The sequence below is a fragment of the Oxyura jamaicensis genome, chromosome 3 (assembly GCF_011077185.1).
Source record: "Oxyura jamaicensis isolate SHBP4307 breed ruddy duck chromosome 3, BPBGC_Ojam_1.0, whole genome shotgun sequence".
Taxonomy (NCBI): Eukaryota; Metazoa; Chordata; class Aves; order Anseriformes; family Anatidae; genus Oxyura; species Oxyura jamaicensis.
The window spans coordinates 67432538-67456421 of record NC_048895.1 but is presented as its reverse complement, the minus strand read 5'-3'; the positions used below and the strand labels follow the sequence as shown (position 1 = coordinate 67456421).

The following is a 23884-nucleotide window of genomic DNA, read 5'->3' as shown; positions in this document are numbered from 1 at the left end:
ACTCAAGAGAGAAAGTAAAGGGGGGAGTTTGTTGCACCGGACCTGAACCAGTAGTGATCCTTTAACTACTTTCTGTCCAAACAGTAACCAATAACATGTGCCATTTTTTGCCTGCCCCATATTTATTAACCCAACTGCAGTGGCAGCATGTTAAAACATCCACATATGCACGCTTGCATGCATTACCCATAACTGCAAAACTCAGATGCCAGCAGACACAACCAGCTCTACATTGTGCCAGGCAGCAGCAGGCTGGAACATCCCATACAATTAAAAAGCCTAAATTACTGCCTTGAGGTTGATGGTTGAGGTTCACTCTGTGTTCCCCCCAACTAGGTCTGTGTGGGCTTAGTTAGCATGGGCACTGTGCTACGTGCAGACCTGGAGCCAGCTCAGGGCCACCTCCAGGGCAGCTGCTCCACTCTGCACCCCAAGCCAAAGGGAAGGCCAGGAACATTGTGCCAAGGTGTCTGACATGGATCTGCCTTGGCCTCTTCCTATCCAAAGTGTAGCTAGCACACTTTGTCACACCTGAACCGGCACCTGGAATTTCTCTGCCTCTGTGACATTGCTTACACAATTGCATTACACAAAGAGTAATCAGCCCACAAGTATCAGTTGTATTTCCTTTGGCTTCAAAGCTTTCATTAGACTGGAAGCATTTAAAATACCAGACTGTTAATAATGGCAGACATTTGCAACAGCATATCAGGAACATTTCTTACTGCTCTTTTGCTTAGTAAGTGTATTTCCTATTAAATACAAGTGTCTTGCTTTGTGCTATAACTGAAGACCTCTGAGATTTCTGTTAGAACAATGTACCTCAGGCTGTCTCCTTAACAGAGTTTTCTACAACAAATGTGCTGCTCCAGCCTGTGTTACCTGCCCCATTTTTCTCATCAAAAAACCCAAGCCTTGTTTTTAACACAAACGTTTAGGCACTTTGTGGGCTAGTTAGTTGTTTCTTTATGCCACCAGCAGAATCAGATGGAGCATTCCCCATTCCCATCTCACAAGTTCCCCAGAAAGCTCTCTCTGACCCTATTTGCTTTGTGAGAGGGTGTCTGTCCTTGCAGAGGGGCATGCCATACAGCCCAGGCTATGTGCCTGATGTCTAGGTCCAGCAAACCACTTCTAGCCAGGAGTGCTTGGAGCAGTTCCAGTGCTCCTCCTCACCAGCACAACTGGCAGAGACCACAGGGCAGTTGAGACAATTACAAAATCTAAAAGCTCACATGGAAAGGGGACAGAAGGATATACTAAATTCACCTTCATTTTCAAAAGGCTTTAAACTGTCATAAGGTTGAGAAGACTGACTTAAGCAGGTGGCTGTGCAATGCAAGGGCTCATTGCGCAACAGAGCAGATCAGTTTGATCTTCACATCACCATCAGACTTCTCAGTTCAGAATCATGAGTTGGTAACACAGAGGTTAGAGGTGATGAGAAAGGGTGCAGAGCCTATGTGGAAAAGTGTGTTCACTTCTTAAAGTTCTGTAATTAAATAAAACACCAACCACTACAATAGCCAACTCACCCAGCCTGATATTCCCTAGCCAATTTCTCAGATAAACGTCAACATACAGAAAAGGCTTAGGGAAGGATTTCAAGGACAGAAAATTTCATGAAATAGGGCATTTCGGGCTGTGGAAGTATGATAAAGCCTAGAGAGCTTGCCAAATGGGCTGCCATCGCCAGAGTCACTGGCCTAGCGGATAGAGGTAAGTGTGATACAAGAGGATACAAGTATAATAGCCATCCTAGTGCTGCATCCAAGAAAATAATCCATACGTGCACAGTTTGGTTTATTTATTTTGGTAAATGAAAACTTCTGATTACCAAGCAAACCAAAATGTCTACTTTCTAAGCAGCTGGTCTGCTGCTGTTTCAATTTAAAAAAAACTTTCCCAGCTAAAGTACAGCTTTGTAGAAACCAGGTGTCCGGGTTCTTCATTCTCAGGTCAGAGGACTTTGTCCATTGTATGACTAAATCAGGACAGGGTAAGAAGCCAAGGCAATGCATTTCTATCATGAAAAAAATAATCTCACCTTTAACAATCATTATAGGAACTCTTTGGTCAGAGGAAGTCAGAAAAGACTTCTAAGTCTTCTCTATAAGGTAGATCAGCTGCTATATCCATTATAGGAGCCCAAACTGATGAATTACATGCGGCGCTGACATTAAATCTTGGGGCGTCTCACTCTTTTTTGGTTTTTAAATATGTCTACCCTCCATTGGAGAGTCAGCATGTGTTGTCACAGCTCAGCTACCTAATTTTAACCACTAATGGGGCTCGCTTATCCCCAGGATCCAGATTCAGGCCAGAAATAGGAAGCCGAGTGATGGTCATGTGTTTGACAAGGAGCCGGGCAGTGGGCCAAAACACATTTGAGCTGGATGGAATTTCTTGCCCCTGTGAAAATGCAGCGCTAAATCTTCCTCCCCCACTCGCCTCTTTACACACAAGTGGATGTCTCTAGTACAGTGAACTGTCACCCGAAACTAACAAGGAGGATGTGTCTCCCGGCAATCTGAGCTTCGGTCAAAAGTTCACCACTTGCCAGCCCTATGCCAACTTGGACCCAGATTTCTGGAATGGTTAGAAAAATATTTTAATGTAATTCACCTTGCTATGCTATTTCATTAATAACCTCTAAAAATGCAAAGAGTGCGGCCTTAAAATTCCTTGACATCCTCAGCATATGACTAATAATAATGAAACTTTTTCGCTGTCAGTGGAGCCACTCTGTGAATGCTCTCTTTTCCCTGGAGGTTCATGGGGCCTTAAGTAAATGCAGTACATTTGCCATGTCCATTTTTTACAGCCCAGTAACCGCTGTTCAGCCAGGCTCATCTGAGCTGGCTCTTTGTCCACCCCACTCAACTGCGCTTTCCCTTCTCCCTGCACAGTGCTATTTTTCTCACAGAATATTTTGTCCAGGCATAATTTGGACGTGCGTGAAATACTCCTTTACACATTACGTCTTTCTTATTTTTTCTATATTTGTTTTGAATCCAGTCTCTCAATGTCTTCCAAAATATGTTGTCCATGCGAGGCATGGAGTTGTTACCAGTTCAGGATTGTGTATGCTCTGTACCGTGTTGAGTGAAAAGGGCTCAGCCATCGGATGGAGGCAGAGCATGTCTGACATGCCATTATATAACATGAAACCAATGTATACAAGACAGTCTTTAAAAGAAGATTTTACAGAGATCCCTATTTTTATATCTTGCTTTAAGCATTTCTCTTTAAAGTTCCTCTTAGTCTTTTGGGAGTCAGTGGATGAGATTATTTGCACTCAGGATAAATCCAGTGCCACCAGATTGTTTTCTTCTTGATGTGTGGATTCAGATTGATAGAACCAGGAATTTATAAACCATTGGATGTTATCTAGAATTAAATTAACACTCCCAGTGGCAAAAACAGAGCATGGAGTCAAAAGTGTTTGGTTCTCAACACCTCCTAAACTTGGCCATCATGCGAGGTTTTCAGATAACAATTATTTTACACCTGTCATTTGATAAAGCTAGTAATAAACCAGAAATCCTCTTGTCCTCAGGTTTTCCGAAGTATGTAACAAGGCCTGATTATGGTCCACATAGTGTACACCCTGTCCATCCTCAGTAGGCCTGTCTCCATTGCACAAACAAATCTAATGGGATTAGCTGACACACGAGTACTTGGAGATGCTGTGATAGTCTGTTGGAACACATCCTTTACCCAACCAAAGACTTCTTTGTGCCTGGAAGATTTGCAAATATGCAGTTATTCTTTGGAGGTGATGATTTTCCCACCATGAGAAGTACTTGAAATCAAATCAGGAGTGCTACCAAAAGTCATGAGAAGTTATAATGCAAATATATTCTCTCCATCAAGCTTAGCAACTGGTTCTCTGTGGGGCATCCTATGCAGTGCCCTACTGCCCAGCTGCCCTATTTTCAATGGCGGTCTGTTCACGCAAAGAGAGGTAAAAGGGCAGATCCAACAGAGTGTGGAAAGGGGAAATGTGTTAGAACTATATTTATAACCTGATGAGCTTCTACTGAATTTATTCTAAATTATCCCTTTACTAATAAATCCCATTTTCCTAACCATGCCCCAAGCCTGCCTTAATTCACTTTTAGATTAAATGTGGTGTTTACAAGACATACCATATGCAATTTGAACTTCTGTCTGAGAGCTTCACTCACTAAGACACATAATGTAGTCCACGTGATTTTTTTGCCCATGAAAGTGTTTTCTACAGGTTAAATGAAAAGGAATTATTTTTTTTTCAAAAATATTTCCCTATTTGCTCATTATTTTCCTATTTGTTCATAAATTGGTCCCAGGGAAAAATTGGAATGTTTCAACCTGCACTAGAAGTAAACAAAAACTAGGGGAAATGAAACAAAATTTTATCAAGGCAGTTTAAGAACATTTTAGAGTCTAGAATACTAATGGAGCTATTAATATTCCCAGCTCTGGTGTCCTTGGATTTTGAAATAACACTGACAATTCACAGTGGGCTTGAGAGTGCATTTTTTGTGATGTGGATGTTTGATTTGATTTGTAGAAAACAGAGACCAGCTTTCCTCCAAAGTATGGACAATTGTTACTCTTAACATCAAACATGGCTACGTGAACAACACTGTTCCGTTTCTTCTTCCCATAGGCTTGTCCAACATCTCCAGTCACCATTTATAAACCTGTGCTATGTGGTGAAGGAGCAGCCACAGCCTGAGAGCTCCTGCAGGGGGGAGGAAGCAGTCGCCTGCAGAGAGGCACTGGGAACAGCTTCTATTCATGACCTCCAGGAAATAAATGTTTCTGAGATCTTCTGGTTTCAGAGAAACATCAGTTACTTGCCTAGCCACGTGCTTTATGTTGAGCCTGTTCTTCAACCAAATAACAGGTTTTACCTTTTAATTATTTTTTTAAAGTCTAATTCTCCCAGTTCTTGGTAGATTTTAATGAACAATTCATTGGTTGCTGACAATTCTCATCTCCAGACTTTCATTATGGTTGCCAGAGAATGCAAAAAAAAATGTGTGTATATATACTTTATATAAATATATATAGTATGTATTTAAAATATATCTGTGTATGTGTTCATGTATATTTGTGAAGGTATACACACACAGACTTTTTAACTACCTTTACTTTCTTATTCATAATAAATGATTCTACTCATTGTCCATTTGTCACATTATGCCAGAACATATTTATCTGAGAGCACATCCCAAGTGGCTGGTGTAGCAGTGGTGCATCACTGTGAGTAGTCGCAAACACCATTTAACCAGTATAGCCAAATGTGCATGTATTATTCGTAAAGTCAGTGAGTGGAAAGCAGCCAGTGCATGTAAATTAACCAAGAAAACAGTTCTGGGAAAGATCTGTGTACATAGCAAGTGTTTCTGCAGGCTTAGTCTTACTGCACTTGCTGTTGGTCCATAGCACGAATGCTCATTTAGTGCGCTTCTGAAAACTTCTTATCTTCCTCCACACCTTTTCTTTTTCCTTTGCTAGAGGTGCCACTTATAGCAAACCATTTTCTTGTTTTTTTTTTCAACTGTTGTTCCCTCTGGGTTAGAAAGCCTGTGGAGCTGGAAACCCCAGTGCAGGTGGGAGCAGGCTGTCAGGAGCATTTTTCACACATCAACAAGACCTGCCCTGAGGTTTACAGAACAAGGTGTCAAGGGAGGTTATAACAGCCAGCTGGCCATACCCACTGGGAATGCAGCTTACACTGGCAGTGCTGATATGAGGATGCAGGTTTCTGGGAAACTATCCCAACCCAAACCAGGCCTGCAGAAGTGAGGAGTGCCTACTGAAAGCACATGCACAGCAAGATCTCTCCATGGAAACTGATGGAACCATACTGGGATCTCCAGGGGCTGTGACTTCAGCTGACTTCAGCAAGATGGGTGGACAGGATGACTCTGGTGGAGGAGCAAGGCATAATGGGAAAGTTGCCCCCATGACAGCATGGCAAGCACGAGACAGCAATAACATCATGAAAAGCTCTGTAAAAACTACCAAATGCAACACTAAATGCAGAACTGAATGGTGATCAACTGTAGTGCGTATTGTATTTCACATATTCAAATAATATATACGATATTCACTAAATATATACACCCTGGGAAGCCAAAGTGCTTTTCCCAACCATGAGTTTAGCAGTTCCCCTGTCATACTTTTTAGATCTGAAGGCCTGGCTTCTAGGTATTAAGAGGTGAGACTTCCCTTTCCATTAAATCCCTTTCAAATTGCCTCTACCTAGGTATCTGATCATTTTAAGAAATTTGTATAATAAGCTATTAGGTAGGTAGGTAGGTAGATCTGTAGGAAGGTAGATATGTAGGAAGGTAGGAAAATACATAAATAGATAAATAATCTCAGTGGGATCAGTCTAGCAGACATGTAAACTACACCCTCCAAAATATTTGGGGCTCTTCAGTGTGTAAGTCACTGCATATTTTTTGTGCATATTTTCATATATATTTTCAATATCTGTTATTCTTTCTGTAAAGCAAAACGATTGATTCTTTGTATGGACAAAGAAATTTGGAATTTATTTTAGGATAAATAGTGAGTAGAAAGAAAAAGCTGGTGAATACAGACACAGAGTTGAAGAAAAAAAAAATGTGTTGGTTTAGAAATAGCTGCATTTCTGCTAAGTTAATGACAATTATAGAATATTTTTTGTCCTTAGTGTTTCTTATGTGTAGAGTCAATATTGCACCATGAGCTCGCCCAGATGCAGAAGAAAGCACAGTTCTGACCAAAGCACTTAGAACTACTTGGATGAAAACATGCAGTCTCAGGATGCCCTGAATACCCTTTGGAAAGTTCATTTTACCCTTGTGCCAGGTTTCTCTCATCTATGTAAAAGCTGTGAGGCAGCATCACTGATTTAGAAGATTAACACTGATACGATTCATAGAGCAGGAGTCATCTTGCTTTTCTCAAATAACAGAAGCACACAGAAGGGTGTCGTGGGGCAGTCACTTTTAGGATGCTGCTAGGAGGAACGTGAGTTTTTCAGAGAGCTTCAGGAGAAGTCCCTGGATAGGGCAAATTGCAGAAGGCTGAATGGATGAACACTACCCTACTTTTATGGCGTGTCTGCCTTCTGACACTCTGTCAGAGCAATGCACAAATATCACACGATAAAGGACATGCAGCCAACTTCTGAAACTCCAGTGGAGAGCATGAGGGGATGCTCACCTGAAAAAGAGCACAACACTCGTTAATCTGTGTTAGGTTCCCCCTGGGGCATGGCAATAAGCTGTGCTCCATACTGCAAGGGGCAGGAGAGGGGTGTCCCGCGCTGCGGGAATGTGAGGACTGTGGAGTTTGCATGGTGCTGGAAGGCGAGAGACTGAAGTATGGCTTGGCAAGCACATGCTGGAAAGACACGGCATACTGAAAGACATGCTTCTGTCCTCGGCTGTGCAGGAGGCTGGGACGCAGCACAGGGTGTGTGGGAGAGGAAGGAGCTGGAGATTCCCGGGGCTCCTGCTCTTCCTCTCAAGCATGGAGCTGATGGCAGACTTTTCCCGCCAACTTTTTTCTGCCCGTTTCTGATTTCCCTGGAAATCCCCCTCAGCCCTTGCTTCTTCTGCTACCAGCTGCCCTGGGGAGGCACGTGAGGGCATCCCTGCACCGCAGAGCAGCTCCCACAGCAATGCCAGGTCGGGAGTAGAGGGGCACATCAGGACAAGGGCCACACATACTGATAATTGTAAAATTGCCCCGTGACCAGCAATAGACAGTATAACAAAAAGCAGTACCTTAATGGAGGGCAAGCCAGTTTATCTAGTGTGGCAGTTGTATTATTTCAACAGCCAGGGACACACGAATAGTTTTTCTCTGCCTTTATATTCCACTCTGGGTTTGGCCATCTCGTCAGCATTCATGCTATCTTCTACAATACATCATTCTCCCACCTGGTCAGTGAACTCTGTGAGTTAAAATCAATTTCTGCAAACCACTGTACAAAAAGAAATGGCATGTTCTGAGCCTAAGCAAAGCTCTGCCTATCCACTTCTTGTGAAAGAGCAGATCCAAGCATCTGTTACCCTGTGTGCATGGCTCTTACCAGCCATACAGAATTCCAGCAGAGCTTGCATTCTTTATTATCTAGTCTAAAAATCATCTATAAACTGGACCTGCATTTCAAAAATTTCATTTGTTAGGATGCTCTCTCCATAAATTTCACTCCATAGAGCAGAAGTACTTTAATCCATGCAAGTCATCCTTGGATGATTTCAGAAGGAAGTCATGGGAGGAGTATGAAATGGCTTAGTTTCTCTAAATTGATGGTTCTTACCCCATCTACCAGACCACTGGCTGATTTATATGTACATGTAAAACACTTTGCAGTTCAGGGAAGTGCCTACCTCAGCATGAGAAGAGATCCATCCTGAAAGTGTAATACCATCGTGTCTGAAGATCCCAGCACATGAATCTTAGTATGCATATTAGGATTTCCTTTTGATGGTGTGTTTATGGCATGGGTTTTCATAATTTCATCCCTATTCTAGCATTTTTGTGTGCAAGCAGGGGCACAGGGTATGAGTTACATATCTTCAATAGAGTCTGAGACAACTTTATTAATTACAAGTAGTGCATATGCATACCATTTTCTTATCCTTCTGTATTAAGTGAGCTAAGTCTACATCAATAAAGTATAGCCAACTTTCCAGCTGAGCTACAATATCATTAAATATGAACTAGTTTCCAGCAGGTTGGGCTACAAAAGATAGATGTTATTAAGAAAATCAAATGACATTTTATTTTGTCCCATCCTCCCACACATGGGTTGGGTGCATATTGGCAGTGGCAACACCTTCCTTTCTTCCTTTCTTACTGTATTCTTTTCTCTTTCTTGTTTGTTTTTCCAACTTTACCTCTAATGATTAGGTTGGCTTTTGCAAACATTAGGACTAAGTTCTCTATTAAGTATGACCATAAACATTTTTAAGTGTGGCCTCTGCTCAGTTTCAGAAAGTCAGGATATTTTCCAGCCTCTGAAATCACACCTATCTGCACTCAAGCCAGGAGCTACATGTCTGGGGCAACTCCAGGAGATGAGAACACAATTCCCTGTACCATGGCTCCACCTCCAGTATTTTGCTGTGAATTTTCCTTTTACTTATTTTTGCCTTTAATTTATTTAAAATTTATAGTTAACATTTTATAGTGGCATTTTCTCAAGGCTTAGCCAAATACACATTGAAGAAAGCTGAAGTGAACCAGTGAGCACCTCCAGTATGATATAAGATTGCCCACTCTGAGCAGTATAAGTTTCCACTCCCAAGAGACTTGAGAGTGGAAGAAAATGTGTCTTTCTTTTTCCCATTCTAGATACATGCTGTCACTGTTATACAAAAGTCAGGATGAGCAAAAAGGCATATACTTTACCAGACTGTACTCTACTAAAAATCTGATAATCCTGTCATTTTCTTGCATCAAACCATTTCCTCTGTCAAGCTGCGGTCTTTCTCTGCCACCTACCTCCCTCTGTCTGAAATATTATCTACAATACTGGAAGGAAGGACACTTCTAAAATGAAAACACTTATAGGAACTGAGATTTTCATGTTACAAGACTTGTGTTTTGTTTTTGTTTCAAAACAAAGCACACAAATGCATGACTGTGCGCCATGAAACTCACTGAGCCTGGATATTGCAGAAGAGCTACATGTCACATTTACTTCAAGAGCTGACTGCTTATGTTATATTAATAAGTCTGGTTCTCAGGTAACTTCTACACAGCTCAGATACAACCTGTTTCTACTTTTACCTCATGCCAATAAGGTAAATGCAAAACAAAACAGAAAAAAAAAAAAAAAAAAAGTGTTTTGTGCTTGGAGATCATTTTAAGGGACATTTTACCTGATATTGCCTCTTTGTCCTGAGCACAGCTGAGGAAATATGCATTCTATACTTTCTGTATAAATACAAAATAACATGTAGAGTGTCTTGGGGAACACTTCTTGGAACAAGCCTGATGTGGTAGCTTGGTGGCTCAGGTGATTCAGTGCCTGCAGAGCAGAAGTGCGCAGTGATTCAGCTCAGAGCCGAATGCCCTGTGACACAGGCATCACAAAAGCTGCTAGCTCTGTGCTGAGGACCAAACCAAGCCTATTCCTCCATCAATCATGAAAAAAACTTCCGTGAGCTTTCATACTACAAAAGCCAGCCCTACGTTCAATGGGTTCAGTGTGTTCCCACACACGTTAATCTATTCCCTCATGACAGCTCTAGGTTCCCCTTCCAGCCCTGCATAATGATCTCTTCATCTGCCGCAATCAGTAGAGGAGAGACAGGTGATGCCCCGGCCTGCAAGCCGGCGCGCGCGGCAAGGATTGGGCAGGAGCAGTGAGTGACACGCACCAGATGCTGCACCCTCACCCGGGCTGCAGCTCCCCTCTAAATACATCATTGAGGAAAAATCACCGCACACGGTCCAGCTGCTGCAGGGCCCGTCACTGAGCGGGCACGGTATCACGTACGGCACCAAATAGTAGCCGGGCATGTGGTTAATTAGCAGCCAGCAGTTAATTCATAGAGCCACAGGAAAGGAAAAATAAAGGGAAAAAATATATATATTTTTAAAAAAAAATCCCTAAAAAGAAGATCAAAATTAACGATAAAATGTCATTGAGATTGAAATTTAAATATAAAACAAAACTGGATTCCACGGGACAGTGAATGAGACAAGGAAGTCAGTGATAAGTGCCCTCATCCTGTTTTGCCATACTGATTTTTCTCTTTAAGTTTCATTAATTCAGCACCCATCAATGCTACCAAACTAACAGCTCCTGAGCCTGAAGTCTTCTTCATCCGTGCAGACCCAGAGACTGCACCTCAAAAACATCCCTGGAAAAACCATGGTAACAGTTGCCAAGTCCTAAAAAGAAACAAAAACCTTTTAGGGAGACTGAGCACAGAGACTACAAAGACCAGAAAGAAGAACAGGGTTATCGATCTTAATTCATTTCAGCCAAATTTCACCATTGCAAACCCACAAGTAGCATATCCAGAGCTGGATACTCTAAGTTAAGTATGTGCTGAATCTTTCATTTCATGACACTTGAGAATAAAATAAGAGCACAGAAATAGGAAGCCTACTGAAACTGGAGTTATCATCTCGTAAAGGAGATGCTACACACAAAATAAATTAAAAATGAATCACACAGCAAATGGACAAAAAAATGCATAAAATTGTAGTCAAGAGAAAATCTTTATTATATAGGAGCATTCATATCAGATTGTGAACTATTTGGGATGATCATTGATAACTTGGATTTTGATATAGAGTCTCACCAATAATTTTGGAGGTAACGTAGTGGCAAGAATGCCAGCAAATTGAATGAGAAATGGGAAAGACCTGAGTCTGCTGATAAGCCTACTGGCACTTTCAGCCAACCAGAAAATGAATTGAGCCAGTAACGGTGTTGCAAATCTAGGAACACAGTAGGCAGGCTGTGGAAAGGGTCCTGGAAAGAATGACTCCAGAGGCATCGTGAGCAGGTGTCATCTGATTGCATGGCATCACCAAAGCTTTGAATTGGTTGCTTGTAATCTCGGCCAGCTACATAAGAGCTCAGAAGAAACATCAGAAATAGCCTCATGACATCTGTTACACACCACAAAACATCTCATAGTTTTCACAAACTCATAATAGTGATTCTGAAAATGTGTAGTGCCCACAGTGGGAAAGCAGGTCAGTGTGAGTTCCTTGTCTTTAAAACTCTGTTATGGGAAAAAAAAAAAAAAAAAAAAAAAAAAAAAAAAAGTAATATTCAAACATAAACAGAAGTTTCTAAGAAGATATTTCATGTATACCTCTGGAAGAGAGATATTAGAAGAGTAACAAGGTCTTGTATGAGTATTTTTAAAATGTTAAAAAATTGTACAGGGTTCAAGCAAAAAAAAAAAGTACAAAAACTCTCTAAGGACTACAGATATTGCCACAGAAAAACAAGGAGCTGCATCTGCTTCTTTTGGCAGGGGAAAAAAATAGTGTGGAATAAAATAAGTTTCATAAAATATTATGTATGAAAGGACTCTTTAGCTAAGTGCAGTAAGGCATTACATGAACCAACAGCTGGAAGCTGAAGCCAGATCCGCTCAAACTGGAACTGGGAAACACTGAAGGCTGTTAAGCACAGCAACAAACTGCTAAAGCAAGGGCTGCATTCTCCATCCAGCTTGAGATATCTCCCAGTAAGGACAGCGTGCCTTTCTGGAGTCAGCAGATGCTTCCCTGAACTTCTGAAAGAGGATAGCATCAACAGCATGAAGTATCCACATGGCCAGATTCAAAACCGGAACAGTGCTTTCTGGCTAATAAATGTTTCAGCCTTGGATCAGACGTGAGTTTGGCTGACCAAACCTGCATGCAGAGGGTGGACACACTGGTCCTGGATGTAGGACATGCAGGGCAGGTGAGCAGCACAGGCAGTCAGTCCTACCATGTTTCCATTGTTTTTTTGTCCTGGTCTCTCTGAGTGTTAACGCCTTGTTGGATGGGTTGTTTGCTTGTCCAGACCTTCATTGTAAGACACAATTCTTATTTTGCGTAAGGTCACATAATAGGAATGTTTTCCAAGGCACTATGCAACTTTCCTTGTGGTGCTGTTGTGAAACACTATGGGTATATGAACGTAGGATGAGGCTCATGCAAATGTTTTAAGTGTACGCAGCCTATTCTAACCCATGTCCTTCCTAAATGTCTTCTTCCCTTCATTGCTGTCATGATTTTCTCTGAAAGATATCTCAGCTGCTCTTTTTCCAAGGTTTTGTTATTTCTTATGTGATGCAACCCACCTAAAGTTCTTTAGTTGGGACCAAGAAAAGATACTTATATATAAATGTACATATGTAGTGAGATCATTAGTAAATATAGTTCTGACCCATGGTTTCCAGGATAATTTCTTATATTGGGACTGATTTCAGAGTGCGCTGAAGAGGCAAAGCAATGCCAGCACTTTGCCATGAATGCTTACATTGCTCTGCCTTAAGGCACTACAGTTTGGTCATGTCTTACATTAGGCAGTTTCACTGTCAAATGGCTGTTTGTAAAAGAAACTGCATTCACACCAAGCCACGTCAGACCTAATTCCTGTAACACGTACTCGTGTGTGAGGTAAAACCACTAATTTCAGCCCTGGAGAGGTTCTCCAGGGGACACAACATAGGCTCTCTGCCACATCACAGCACCCAGTCTTGTGTTGCTTCGGCTTTTTCCTTCATACGAAGCATGTGCTCCACCAAGACACGTGCCAGGTGTCACCCCTGATGTTGCACAAAGCCACTGGAGAAGTGTTTGTGCAAACAGTATGGAAATATGCAGTGTTTGGGGATTGCATGTCCAAGGCGTACTCACCTCCTGAGAAATGGGTGCCCATTTCGGACTGCCACCCAGCGTGCTGCTGCCTTCAGAACAGGCACAGATCTCCCAGTAATGGGAGAACTGCCAGGCCACCGACCCCTGGAAGCAGGGGCACACTAGCAGCAGCAGAAGTGAGATCCCAGGGTCCCGGTGAGGTCCCGCAGCCCCCAGCCATAAGGAGCGAGGGGCGCTCCCTCGCTGGCCACAGTAGTTGGATGCCCGCCACAGAGTGAGCCCTTCCCTCCACGGTGCCTGTTTGCTTTCTGCTCAGGAGAAACAAAATGATAGAGTGTGAGATACACTTCCTTTATAAGGCCAGATACCAACAGTTCCTCCCCTCGTTCTCATCTCAGCCACTGGCACAAAATTTGGTGTGACAGAGGAAGGAGCGGTGCCAGGGCAGAACCACACAGCCATACAGTTCCAGGTCACGTTTCCATACAGAATACAAATTTACCAGACTAGAAGAGGGAGAAACAAATGTTTTAAATATGAATTTAAAACCTTGCCCTCGGTTAAGAAAAAAAATGCTCGTTAGGCACAGAAATATGATTTTTGGCAAAGGATGGACATTCAGAACAATTCCTAAAATTTGGAACATAGAACTAGTTTTTCTGCAAAACAAAACAGAGACAAATGCTAACCTTTTTAATTATGAGAATTTCCTGCTAAAATTCAGTTAAAGAATTCCCGGTCTTCAAAACCCAAAGCTCATTCATTTCAGCTTATTTTTCCCCACGTTTTTTGTTAATAATCAGCATTTGAAAAATAAGTGATATTCTTTCACTTTTCCTTAATTTTCGGCTTTAGTACAAATGTTTTAAAATAATTTAGGACGTACGAGGAAGCCGGCAGTCTGAAAGGGCTGCTGCTGAGCTGAGGACTCGCAGCACTGCCTTACGAGCCACGCTCCCTCCTGGCATCGCCGTCCAGGCGGGGTGAGGGTACGGCCACCTACCTGCGCCCGGGGGGCACCCAGCGGGCAGCCGGGGAGCAAGCCCCGTTTACCTGCACCAGGATTTGCTCTTTCCACGCGAACCGCGGCCGTCGCTTCGGTTTCCGTTCAAAAAGCATCCTCGCTCCCGCGACGTTTCTGGGGAGGTTCTTCCTCCAGAAGCAACTTTTTCCCACCTTGTTCGGCCAGACCTGGGAATTCCTGCAACTCCGCGGCAGCGTTTTGGGGCGCACGCTGCTCCCCTGGGGGCCTGGGGGCTTCACCCACGTCCACCCCCACCCATCCGGGCAGTGACAGAGGCCCCCCCCGATCCTCGTTCTCCCCAGTTTGCAGGCTGCATGGGCGGGGAGGAGGCACGGAGAAACCCCCCGGAGCGACAGCAAAAATGCTGCCGGGGGTCCTGGCCGGCTCCCCCCGCCCCTGCCCCGGGGCCGAAGCCCCCCGGCTAGGTTGCGGGCGGTTTTGGGAGCCGGGAGAGAGCCGTGCGGCGGGGGGAGGCAAGGCGGGGGGGGGGCAGCTCATCCCCCCTCACTCCTCCCACCGAGGAGCGGTGCCTCTTAACCCCCCGGATCCTCCCTCCCTCCCGCCGGGCACAGCTCCGCTTTGCAGAGCAAAAAACGAAATTTCGGCCGCGGACAGCCATGAGCTGCCTGGATGTTATGTACCAAGTGTACGGGCCGCCCCAGGCGTACTTGGCGGCAGCCTACAGCCCCTATCCCCAGGTACGTGCGGGCTGCAGGGTGGGAGGGGTGTCAGCGGGAGGATGGCCGTCTGGGGCCTCACCAAAAGGAAAAAAGGAAAAGGAGAAGGGGAGGGGACGGGGTGGGGGAGAAGCTCCGGCAGCCTGCGATGGTGAGCGGAGCAGAGCCGCATCCCACCTCGGTGCGGGGCTCGGCGCGGTACGTACCCCGGCGGGGCGCCCCGGGAGCGGGAGCGCGACCTGAACCCTGCGTTGGCTTTTTAGGGATTTTTTTTTTTTTTAAATTATTATTTTTTTCCCTTTGCCTGGACGGGCTCCATCCGAGCGCGGCTGGAGAGGCAGCGATGCCCCTGCTTTGCGGGGAGCCAGTGCAGGGACTGGCGGGGGAGCGCTGCCCGAGGCGTCCCCGGCATCCCGCAGCGCGCCCCCGCTTGCGGGACTTTCCCTCGGAAAGCGGAGGCAGCGCCGGGAGGCTGGGACGGGAGCCGAGGCCCCGACGGGAGCCGAGGCTGCGGTGCCGCCGGGGATGCTCCGGCCCCTGAGAGACCCGCGGGTGCCGGGGGGGGGGGGGGGGGGGGGGCGAGGGGACATTTGGTGGCATCTGCAGCCCCCCTGCGCGGTGGCCTCGTCGCATCGGGGTGCGCGCTCCTTCCCTCCGGCTGCACCTGCTGCACTGCGCTTCCACTCGTTTGATCGTGGGGTGTGGGTTTGGTGGGGTTTTTAGTTTTTATTTTTCTTCTTCCCCCTTAGTCCTTCCAGAGCCGGAAGGCGGAATTTCCCTGCAAACGAAAAAGGGGAGCGGAGGAGGCAGAACCACCCCGGGCTGGCGGCAGCCCCCGGCCCCGCTTCTCGTCCCCACGGTTTGGCCACCCGGGTGGCACCTCGGGAGGCTGGCAGCGGGGCCGGAATACCTGTTACAAATAGCAAATGATGTCTTCCCCCACCTTGCCACCCTCCCCCCCCTCCCCCCCCCGGGCCCGTCCGCGCACGGGTGACATTATTTAGGGGGATGATTATTACCTCAATGGCCGAGCCGGCAGCCAAGTGGAAAGGCGGCAGTCACGACGTGACTCTCAGCCGGATTTCGAGCCATGGTTCAGCTATGAAATACCCCGCGGGGCTCGGCCCGGGACTCCCTCCTTCCCTCCCTGCCTCCCCCCGGCCTCGGTGCTGCTTCTCCCGGCCGGGAAGAGAAGGGGCTCAGTGCCCCATCGCTTATTTCTAAGAAACTCCCAGAGGCTGCGGGCCCTTTGAGGCGGGTTCAGAGGGCACGGGGAACACCCAGCAAAATTCCCAGCGCCCGCGGCTTGCTTCCCCCGGCGGAACCCAGCAGAAGCAGTGGAAGCTTGTAGGAAATACCTGAACCTTCTCGCCGGCCGAGGCGGTGCTTTTTTTGCCCTGAAAAGTGTTTGAGGCTGCCGGAGTTGGGCTGTTTATTTTTGTTTGTTTGTTTTGTTTCGTTTTGTTTTGTTTTTCTTTTCTTTTCCCCTTCCTCCTCCTCTCTGCCGTGCACTCGGTGTGCAGCCCGGTGCCTCTCGCCTCCCTCCGCTGCCGGCACCGCCGCCGCCTTTCGTCCCCTCGGTATTTCCCCTCCTGTGCTGGAGGGTTTCTTCGTGCTTTTGCATCCATTTGGCACCTTTTGCATCCTTTTGCAACCCTTTGCATCCTTTTTGCGGGATCGCGGAGGGAGCGCCGAGCCCCGGGCACCTCGGTGCTCTGCACGGCGTGACCGGCTCGCTTCTCCCTCCCTGCCTCCCCCTTCCTCCAGAAACTCGCCTTTTACTCCAAAATGCAAGAAGCCCCGGAGAGCGGCAGCAGCGCCAGCACCAGCAGCTCCTTCTCCGGCCACGCCGCCGCCAGCATCAAGGAGGAGGACTGCAGCCCCGAGAAGGAGCGACCCCCCGAGGCCGAGTACATCAGCTCCCGCTGCGTGCTCTTCACCTACTTCCAGGGGGACATCAGCGCCGTGGTGGACGAGCACTTCAGCCGGGCCCTCAGCCAGCCCAGCAGCTTCTCCCTCGGCAGCGCTAAGGCGAGGAACGCCGGCTCCTGGCGGGGTGAGCGCGGTGCGGGGTGAGGGGGTGCAGGGTGAGGGGCTGGAGGGCTGCGGGACTCGGCTTGGCCACCACGGCTATGGGTTCGGTCAGGTGGGGAGCAGAAATGAGAGCAGGAGGACAAGAGGCCCTGAGAAGGAGCTCAGCAGGTCCACACCACTGCAAATTGGATGATGCATGACCCCGTGCATTGTCCAATGTGTGATATTGACATGGTCATAGGCAAGGACCTGAAATTGCAGAGATCCTCCATAGCCATGTCCTGTTTTACCCCAGATGGACTCATGGAGTACCCAATGTGGCAGGGAATAACCTGTCCTTTCTGGGACCCCCATCGCCAGGCCAGCTGCCCAGCTGAGAGTTAATTTCCCTGTCTCTCCATGAAATTCCCATCACTGGCTTCTAAGACTGAAACACTAGTTGAAGTATTTCATGGGTGGAAGGTACTCAGTGCTGAAAGCAGAGAGATTTCCTTGTCCATCATGAACTACTTCCCCTTTTCCTGAGTAATGCCAGGGCACTGAGCTGACTTACCTCCCCGGAAAATGTGGATTAAGGGCACGTTTTCATTTGTTTCAGCAACACTGTGCATTCCCGACCAACCATGCGTAGCACCTATCTCTGTATTAGCAATCACTATTCCACCTCACACGTGGCTTACTGGGCAAGGAAAATGCAGGGTCCTTGTCCTTCACCCTGCCAATCCCTAAAGATCCGCAGAATGCTTCCCAGATATGTTAGCAGTATATCCAATAAACAGGCACAAGTCCAATGTAATAGATGGCAAAATTGCCCCCAAATATTTAGAAAATTCAAGCTGGCCATCCCACACTGTTGCTGTACACTCTGAAACTGCACCAAAGTAGCAATGGCTTTCCTGTCAGGGTCAAGGCATCCTCTGAGGTGTTGGGCATAAATGTTTGGACAGGGAGATTAGGACAAAACAAATGAACAAACAAACGAGAAATCCAGCCCTGAAACTTATTGTGGTGCACAATAACTGACTCAGATTTCACTACTGAGGGAAAGAGATATTTCCCTCACCTTAGGTAACAGTCTTTTCCTTAAGCAGCTACTAAAAGAAACTTGGAGCAAATTGCTCCGTTTTCATGGATCAGCCCTGGGCTAGTCATGTCGGATGTGTGGCTGGAGAGGAATCTGTTCTTGTGGGGAGCGGATCCTTGTGCTCAGCAGTGTTCTGGGGGATAAAGGCATCACTGGGTGCTCACCTCCCTTTCCTCTCTTCTCTCCTGCACCTAGATGGCTCCTTCCCGATGAGCCAGCGCAGCTTCCCCCCGTCCTTCTGGAACAGCACCTACCAGCCCTCCTCGGTCCCTGCCACCCTCAGCAGCCCCCTGGGTGCCGCCACCCACAGCGAGCTGCCCTTTGCCGCCGCCACCGACCCCTACGCGCCAGCCTCCCTGCATGGCCACCTGCACCAGGGTGGTCCCGAGGCCTGGCACCATGCCCACCACCACCACCACCACCACCACCACCACCCCTACCTCGGGACACAGAGCACCGCTTACCCCCGCCCTGCCGCCATGCACGAGGTCTACGGCCCCCACTTCGACCCCCGCTACGGCTCACTGCTGGTGCCCACCGCCTCCGTCCGCCCCCACCGCCTCACGCCCGCCGCCGTGCCCACACCGGTCAGCCCTCCCTGCGACCTGGGCAAGGCCGAGGCAGGTGCCGCCGCTACCTGGACAACGCCAGCACCCTTCCCCAACGCGGCAGGGGACATGGCGCAGAGCCTCGGCCTCAACGTGGACCCAGGTGAAGAGCGGCCCCCAGACCCTTTGGGTCCCCCCATCTCCGGGGGGGCAGAGTGGTGGGGCCTTAAGGGGAAATAAATTGTGGTTGGGAGCCCCCAGCTCCATCCCATGTGCCCTTTTTGCTTTGAAGCCCTCTTGCCCTGGCCTTGTGAGGGCTGGCAGCAAGATGGAGCCCTGAGGGCCATCTCTGGGCTCCTGCCATGGAGCAAGTGTGCATTCAGCTGCATGGCTCTGTAAAGTACTGTAGGTTCATAAACTACCTCAGCTACTTATTTTTTTTCTCCCAGTTTTTGAAAAGAAAAGTACCATTGCATTTTCCCAGCAAAAATAATAACAAAAGAAAAAGGGCAATGGTTATTGCTGTGGCCAGTAAGGCTGGTACTGGTGTCTAGCATGTGTCTGGTCAGGTGCCTGGACATAAGGCCTGTAGCCATGCCAGAGAGGTGACAGACATGCCAAAGAGGTAGCTCCTCAGCCAGTGGCAGCAGAGGCGAGGAAAGCCCACTCTGGCTGCTCCAGCTTCCTCTGGCTGAAGTTTGGTGACCACAGCCACAAATGGCTCCGTTTGGTGGCCTTGCTTCAGGTTCAGCATGGATGCATGCCTGCCTCTGGTGCAGCCTATGCTCTTCTTGCCTCACTGCTTCCTTCCAGCCCTGCTTTAGGAGCCCATGCTTTAGGCTGAGCCTCTGATCTCATGTGGCAGAAATGAAGTTTGTCTTTCTCTGTCCTTAAATGCCTGTTCCTATATTTCTTCTTCCCCTTTTTTTTTCTTCTCTCCATTCTCAGGTTTGCAGCCTCAGGACAAAAGCAAGGATCTGTACTGGTTTTAGAGCTGTCCTTCACTCTTCTTCCCCTGGCTCTCCCCTCTAGATCTCTGCCTGTTAGGCATGGTGGCATTCGGAGCTGAAGTCGGGTCAGTTTGTAACAGCTTCTGGTCTTGGTTTGCAGCTCGACGTTACTCCTTCTGTGGTGGATCCCTTCTGAGCTGACGAGCTGACTCAAAGCCTCCCAGACCCTCCTTGCCCTTTTCCAAGCCCACCGTGACCCTGCAGCTCGGGGAAAGACAACGGGACTTAGAGCAACCTGGTATTGCAAGGACGGTCCTTTAGACTTATTTTGGAGAAGAAAACTCTTCTGTTGAGAGAGGAGAGCCAAAGACCGTGGACTTCTATTTAATCAAACTCCACACCCTAAACTGCAGTCGGACTGCTTTAAAAGAGTCGAAGGATGTCATGGACAGTGATGCAAAACCACTGGCCTTCTTACAGGGGACAGAGGAAATTTTGTTGTGTTTTTTTTTTTAGTGGTGTGAATATTTTTTTATGGCAGTGAAAATTATTTCTCAAATGCTACATGGGAAAAACTATTTAGCAGTTTTGAACTGGATTTTTACTTTACATTATAGAAAAGTAAAAGGAGAAGAAACTGGAACTCATGAACATTTTTGGACTACCAAGGAACTTGTCAGATTTTTCAGCTTTGTGGTTATGAGTGGCAAGCGTCTAGCTTGGGCCACCTGCCTTGGGCTTGCAGAAATGCAGCTGTTCCATGGACAACTGTTCAAACTCCAGAAATACAAAAACCAAGGTGGCACTTCTCAGAGTCTGGCATTTGCATTGGATACGTAACAGTTGTTTGTTTTCTTTCTTTTTTTCTTTTTCTTTTTTTTTCCTTTTTTTACAAGAAACATTTTATGGTGAAAGCTAAACCCTCTTAAAGAAGGGGGGAAAGGAAACAAAAAACTGCTTGCCATCAACCCAACAATTTTAAGGAAAGGCCCATGATGGACAATAGGTCTGGGTTTAACATTTCCCTTTGTCTACTTGTTGCTGTCATTTTGTCACTTTAATAGCTGTTTTATTTTGTTTTGAAAGAGGGAATAAGATATCTATTTAACAGTAGGAAAGCTGCATTAAAGGTATCTCCTTCTTTCACCCTGTGTGCTTTTATGAAGAATTAAAATGAAGAAAGAGAAATGAGGCAGACTAGAAACTTCAGGATGAAATGGGAAAAATACCTGTAGTGTGGATGAAGTGAGTTATTTTATTACTTTGCATTAAAGCTAAATAGAAATGGTAGCAGTTGAAAATATTTTCTTAATGAGTAAGAAAATATGGTGATAAATACAAAATATAAAAAAGCAAGACTGTGGCAACACTATATTTGTGCAACAAATATATGTGGCAACACTAGTACAGTGTATTTTTAAGGTGGGTTAAAGCAAATGTGGCACCCTGTAATAAGAGATGCTTCTTCACAAAGCCAGTACAAGAAAGTACAGTGACGATAAGCATTGTTATTTTGCACTATTATAGAGTGATGAGTGGCTAATGAAATAGCACAAAAGTGGCAATTTCCCCCTATACTTAAAAGCTGATATTTTTACATGCAAAGTATCTGATCCCAACACTATGGTGTTTTGTTTTGTTCTTTTTTTTTTTTTTTTTTCTTAATGTAATGTCTTTGAAGGCTGATAAAGTTCAGTGTGTGTGAGATGACAGTCCTCTCACTAGGAGAAGCAGTGTTAGAAAATGGACTTTTGTACTGTTCTGAGGGTTTTCACCTTCCAAAACCTGGTGTAAGGTGGCAAAGTGTTGAATAACCAGAGCTTGCTTCTCCTAGGTCAGCAATAACTGAGAGAAAGAATTTATGGGAAAGAACAGGAATGTTAAGAGCAAGAAAACAAGAAACCAGTGTGAGCAAATATTGTGAGAAGCTGGCATGGAGGGGCTTTGAAATACAAAGTGTGCAGAGCATCTCCAGCCAGAGCTGGGCAAATGGCAGGAGCTGACTTGTCACGGTCACTTCAGCCAGACTCATGGGCATTTCATCCTCAGTCCCCAGTAAGCCAGATGCCAGACAAGCTGTAAAGGGTGAGCAGACGACTCCAGGTTTTATAGTAGTGGTTAAACCAAAAGTGTTCTGAGGCTTCTATCAAGAAAGAAGGCAGCAGTACTTTGCAGAAAAAAAATAACTGAAAATGGTATTTAATTCTGGCAGAGGCTTGGAGATAGCAGGATCATTCTGTGAACATTTGACTGCATTTTCCTTAGGCTGCTTTTAAATTTTATTTTTTTTAAAGATTAATTGGGCTCTAGCATTGGTTGTGCTTCAGTGAAATTTCTTTTTTTTTTCCTTTCTCATTTTCTCTCTCTCCTCCTAATGAGGATGATTGGGGAATACAGCCCAAATACATTTGGAAGCATGTTTGTAAACAAAAAACACTTGTTTACTTCATAGGCATTTACAATTCATTTTGATTTTGAACATTTTCAAGCATGAAAGTTTATGCAATGAATACATGAATACTGCTATCGGTATTTGCTCTCCAAGTACTTTTTTATTGTCATAACATGGAAACATCCAAACACCAAAGTCACGATTGTGGCTTATGGCATTAGGTGCTGTGCAAACCACCTTTTTAAAGTGCTTCTACTCCAGATGCGCTGCAGTCTGGAGGTGTATGTGCCCTGTTTTGCCTAAGCTTTGCGGAGTTTGGCTCTGTGGGTTATCCTGACTGCGGGGGCTGCTCACAGCTCCCACCTATAGGCTTGGGAGTGAGGCTTTGCAGGACTGGGGCTGCAGCTCATGTTGCTAGAGGAGGAACTTCATCCTGTGCATCGGGCTGCCTGGCACAGGGTAGGGGAGGCTCCTCATGCAATAACCTCAGTGCCATTTCATAAATCGGCATTATTCCTCTTTGCATCACAGCTTAATTGCTTAATCCTGAATGTGTACAAAAACCTCTAAGTGCAAAAGGTTTGCTTCTTATATGTTACATTTGCCTTATATGCTGCATGCTGATCCCACTCCAGAAGACCAGGGCTGTTGGTCCCAGTCCTGCAGCCTGAAGAGCAGACCCTCCAGGTGCCCCTCCTGTGAGCATGGCACTCAGGCTAGCAACATTTGCTGCTCTCCATCTATGCCCTAACAAACAAACACCACTCATGGCCCATCCATGCAGACACCAGGGCAGGAGGCGAAGGGCCTGGGGTGGCAGCAGGTTGGCACCGAAGCGGGCACAGAGGTGAATCTGCTCAGCCGCTGAGTGTCAGCGTGCAGTGAGCTCCAGGTGTGTTTGCTGCAGACATTTCATTCCTGCTCTGAAAATAATTGAAACTGAGCGCAGCACAGAGTAAAACTGTTTTAGTGAACGCAGAGGTTGACAGTGATTTTGTTGGAGAAAGTGGGGATGGGACGTGGTATTTGTGGCCACAGTCTCCACTGTATTTTACCAAGGGTCTCCCCGTGGAATAGCTGCAGTTGCAAGAAGGCAGCGCAGGGATCCTTAGAGACAAATATATGTGTCCCTGCATTTGCAACCTCATGTCAGCTCACTCTGGGGTAAATGTCCCTCCCTTCCTGCTGCCTGTCCCACTGGGTTTCCCTCTGGAGCCACCAGGGGAGCAGGAGGGAAGGAAAGTCTGAAAACCCTTCTGCGCCTCCCTTGGATTGTGCACTGCCCGTCTCCAGGGAAATGTATCTGCCCTGTCTCCTCCTTGGGTCAGAAGCCATCCCTTCTCGCTTTACCTTTGAAGTCCTATTTAGGTTCGTGACAAGCCGTAGCGAGGGCTTAAAGGTTGGTCCCTTCCTAGAAGGGAGGAAAATGCTACGGGTGGCTTTAGATACAGCAGGGGCCTCTGACTGGCAGTTCCCATGCATCTTTTTCTGGGCAAGGGTTGTAATTAACATGCCCTTTTGATTACAGAAAGGCGAGTCAGCTCCTCTGGGAGATTGTGGTGTCCTGGCTGGCTTCCCTGGGCTGCCACCCAGAGGAGCAGTTGCAGCAGGGGAAGGAGAGAGACTTGTGGTGTGATTATTTGGAGGAGTGAGGTACTTGTTTTGCAGGTTAGGCAATTCTTCATAGGGGAAAAAAAAAAAAAAAAAAGAATGAAAAAGAATGAAAAAGAAAATGAAAAAGAAAACAAGAAAAAGAAGAAAAGAAAAAGAAAAAGAAAAGAAAAGGAAAAAGAAAAAGAAAAAGAAAAAGAAAAAGAAAAAGAAAAAGAAAAAG

General features: G+C 46.3%; 1 protein-coding gene and 2 long non-coding RNA genes across 5 annotated transcripts; 1 reads left to right on the top strand and 2 right to left on the bottom strand.

The window, feature by feature from the left end:
* Nucleotides 1-1813: 1813 nt before the first annotated feature.
* On the bottom strand, nucleotides 1814-23733 carry LOC118164706. Its single transcript, XR_004749622.1, has 3 exons — nucleotides 21178-23733; nucleotides 14280-14282; nucleotides 1814-1826 (listed from the first exon to the last, which is right to left on the bottom strand). It is a non-coding gene; the product is annotated as an uncharacterized LOC118164706 (long non-coding RNA).
* Nucleotides 14908-20804, top strand: VGLL2 (vestigial like family member 2). Of its 2 annotated transcripts, none has more exons than XM_035322400.1 (4): nucleotides 14908-15063; nucleotides 16810-17098; nucleotides 18356-18871; nucleotides 19819-20804. In XM_035322400.1, exons 1-4 carry the CDS (start codon nucleotides 14983-14985, stop codon nucleotides 19857-19859), a joined length of 927 nt encoding a protein of 308 aa, XP_035178291.1. In that variant the 5' UTR covers nucleotides 14908-14982; the 3' UTR covers nucleotides 19860-20804. The 2 variants fall into 2 exon arrangements, with proteins under 2 accessions (XP_035178291.1, XP_035178290.1); XM_035322399.1 differs by having other exon boundaries at nucleotides 19657-20804.
* LOC118164705 lies at nucleotides 15748-16499 on the bottom strand. Of its 2 annotated transcripts, none has more exons than XR_004749621.1 (2): nucleotides 16062-16499; nucleotides 15748-15952 (listed from the first exon to the last, which is right to left on the bottom strand). It is a non-coding gene; the product is annotated as an uncharacterized LOC118164705 (long non-coding RNA). The 2 variants fall into 2 exon arrangements; XR_004749620.1 differs by having other exon boundaries at nucleotides 15748-15820.
* Nucleotides 23734-23884: the final 151 nt, after the last annotated feature.

Coding starts and splice junctions, on each gene's coding strand:
- VGLL2 (XM_035322399.1), top strand. CDS start 14,983: ATGAGCTGCCTGGATGTTATGTACCAAGTGTACGGGCCGCCCCAGGCG. Junction 15,064..16,809: donor CCTACAGCCCCTATCCCCAG/GTACGTGCGGGC, acceptor CCCTTCCTCCAG/AAACTCGCCTTTTACTCCAA. Junction 17,099..18,355: donor GAACGCCGGCTCCTGGCGGG/GTGAGCGCGGTG, acceptor TCCTGCACCTAG/ATGGCTCCTTCCCGATGAGC.